Consider the following 2,107-nt stretch of genomic DNA (forward strand, 5'->3'; position numbering starts at 1 on the left):
ACATTTGGCGAGAAAGTACCCATGTATATTCCCAAAATGTAGCCAGTTTGTTTACCACCTATGTAGGCTAGCGTTAGCTAGCTAGTCAGCTAGATACCCTTACTGTGGGATTCAGCAGACACGTTGGAACATAATATCTAGACAAGTTGTAGGGGGGGGGGGTCAATATCTTTAGCTAGCTAAAGTAACTAGCTTAATGTTGTCTTAGCAGTTGGTTAAAGAATAGGGGCCGGTTGCATAGATAGATTTAGAGATTGCTGCTTGCTACGTGACGACCATGGCCGGTGAGTATGCAGGGTGGATCGTGCCACATTCACCCTCCATGATAGGTGAGAGGGGCGGAAGTGAAAATCAATCTCTGAGATCTCTCAATTCAGATATTCCGACCTATGTGAAGTTCATTAATCGAACGGAACAAAGCGCCACAAGGTGGCTCAACTTCACCGGACGGCCCGTCTCGTACGGAGACATACCACCGGGCGGGTATAATCGCATGGATACTTTTCTGACTCACCCGTGGGTTTTTAGAGCCTCTCTTACTGGCGCAAATCTTCAAGGGAACCTGGAAGACGTTTATATGCCAGCGCCCAATGAGGAGGATGGTCACCCGGAGTATCTGGATGTCACCATAACAAGGCCAGTGTACTCTTTACAAGAATACTGCTTGATGTTGATCCGACTGTCGGTGAGGGAGGAAGACTATGGTAGACTCGACATTCCAGAATCACTGAGGCAGGACCTCAGCCGACCGCCAAATCTACTAGAGTAATTTCAACTCTTGAACTCAGCTGGGAAATGATTTCTTTGATTTGTCATGGATTCTTGTTGACAAATGGTGACTTTTCCCTCCCCCAAGTAAACTTGGTTTACCCACCTTTTATATTTTATTTACCAGGTTTTCACCTACCAATATTATTTGCTTAAGGGTTTTCCCACCTAATCAATCCATGGTGTTCAGGGTTCAGTCACCTATTTTGTTTGTTTACCACTACCAACCTGTCCTCGACTATTACATCGATGAGCCAAAACATTATGACCACTGACAGGTGAAGTGAATAACATTGATTATCTTGTTACAATGGCACCTGTCAAGGGGTGGGATGTATGAGGCAGCAAGTGAACAGTCAGGTCTTGAAGTTGTATGTGTTGGATGCAGGAGAAATGGGCAGGAGTAAAGACCTGAACCACTTTGACAAGAGACAAATTGTTATGGCCTGACGGCAAAGCTTGTGGGGTGCTCCCGGTCAGCAGTGGTGAGTACCGACAGTGGTCTGAGCAGGGACAAACCACAAATTGGTGACGGGGTGTTGGGCGCTCCAAGGCTCATCGATGCATGAGCATATTAGGCATAATATCAACAGCATATTAGGCAGGTGGTCATAATGTTGGCTCATCAGTGTATGTGCTCTATGTGTATACTATATACTATAGCATGTGTTCATGAAGTAGGCTGTTTACCACATGAGAATGGAACACACAATATCAAACCCTCTGAATTAACCTACTGTGACACACTTACACAATACTGATTTCTCAACCATATATTTTTTCTGACTAGTGGGTGTTTTACTTGCAAGTGTTACTTGTGAATGTTTTACTTGTATTAAAACTAATAAAAAATAAAAATAAAAATAAATAATAATAAAAAAGATAGATTTAGATCTCACCTTAAGTCAGTCTTGCTATAGACTCTAAAATGTTCCCATAATAGAGTAATATGTTTTACACCTGAAACTGTAGAGAAGGACTATGTCCCAGCCAGACGGCGTCCTCCAGACATCGGTGCTGACACCACACTAGAACATAACAGTTGTATGGACACCACACTAGAACATAATAGTTGTATGGACACCACACTAGAACATAATAGTTGTATGGACACCACACTAGAACATAACAGTTGTATGGACACCACACTAGAACATAACAGTTGTATGGACACCACACTAGAACATAACAGTTGTATGGACACCACACTAGAACATAACAGTTGTATGGACACCACACTAGAACATAACAGTTGTATAGATACCACACTAGAACATAACAGTTGTATAGATACCACACTAGAACATAACAGTTGTATGGACACCACACTAGAACATAA

General features: G+C 42.5%; 1 protein-coding gene across 1 annotated transcript; it reads left to right on the plus strand.

Annotated features, from left to right (window-relative positions):
• Nucleotides 1-277: 277 nt before the first annotated feature.
• On the plus strand, nt 278-769 carry vhll (von Hippel-Lindau tumor suppressor like; the record flags this gene model as incomplete). Its single annotated transcript, XM_080546056.1, has 1 exon — nt 278-769. One exon carries the CDS (start codon nt 278-280, stop codon nt 767-769), a length of 492 nt encoding a protein of 163 aa, XP_080402182.1.
• Between the last annotated feature and the right edge of the window lie 1,338 nt (nt 770-2,107).

Source organism: Nansenia antarctica (genome assembly GCF_963989245.1).
Source record: "Nansenia antarctica genome assembly, chromosome: 15".
NCBI classification, from domain to species: Eukaryota; Metazoa; Chordata; class Actinopteri; order Argentiniformes; family Microstomatidae; genus Nansenia; species Nansenia antarctica.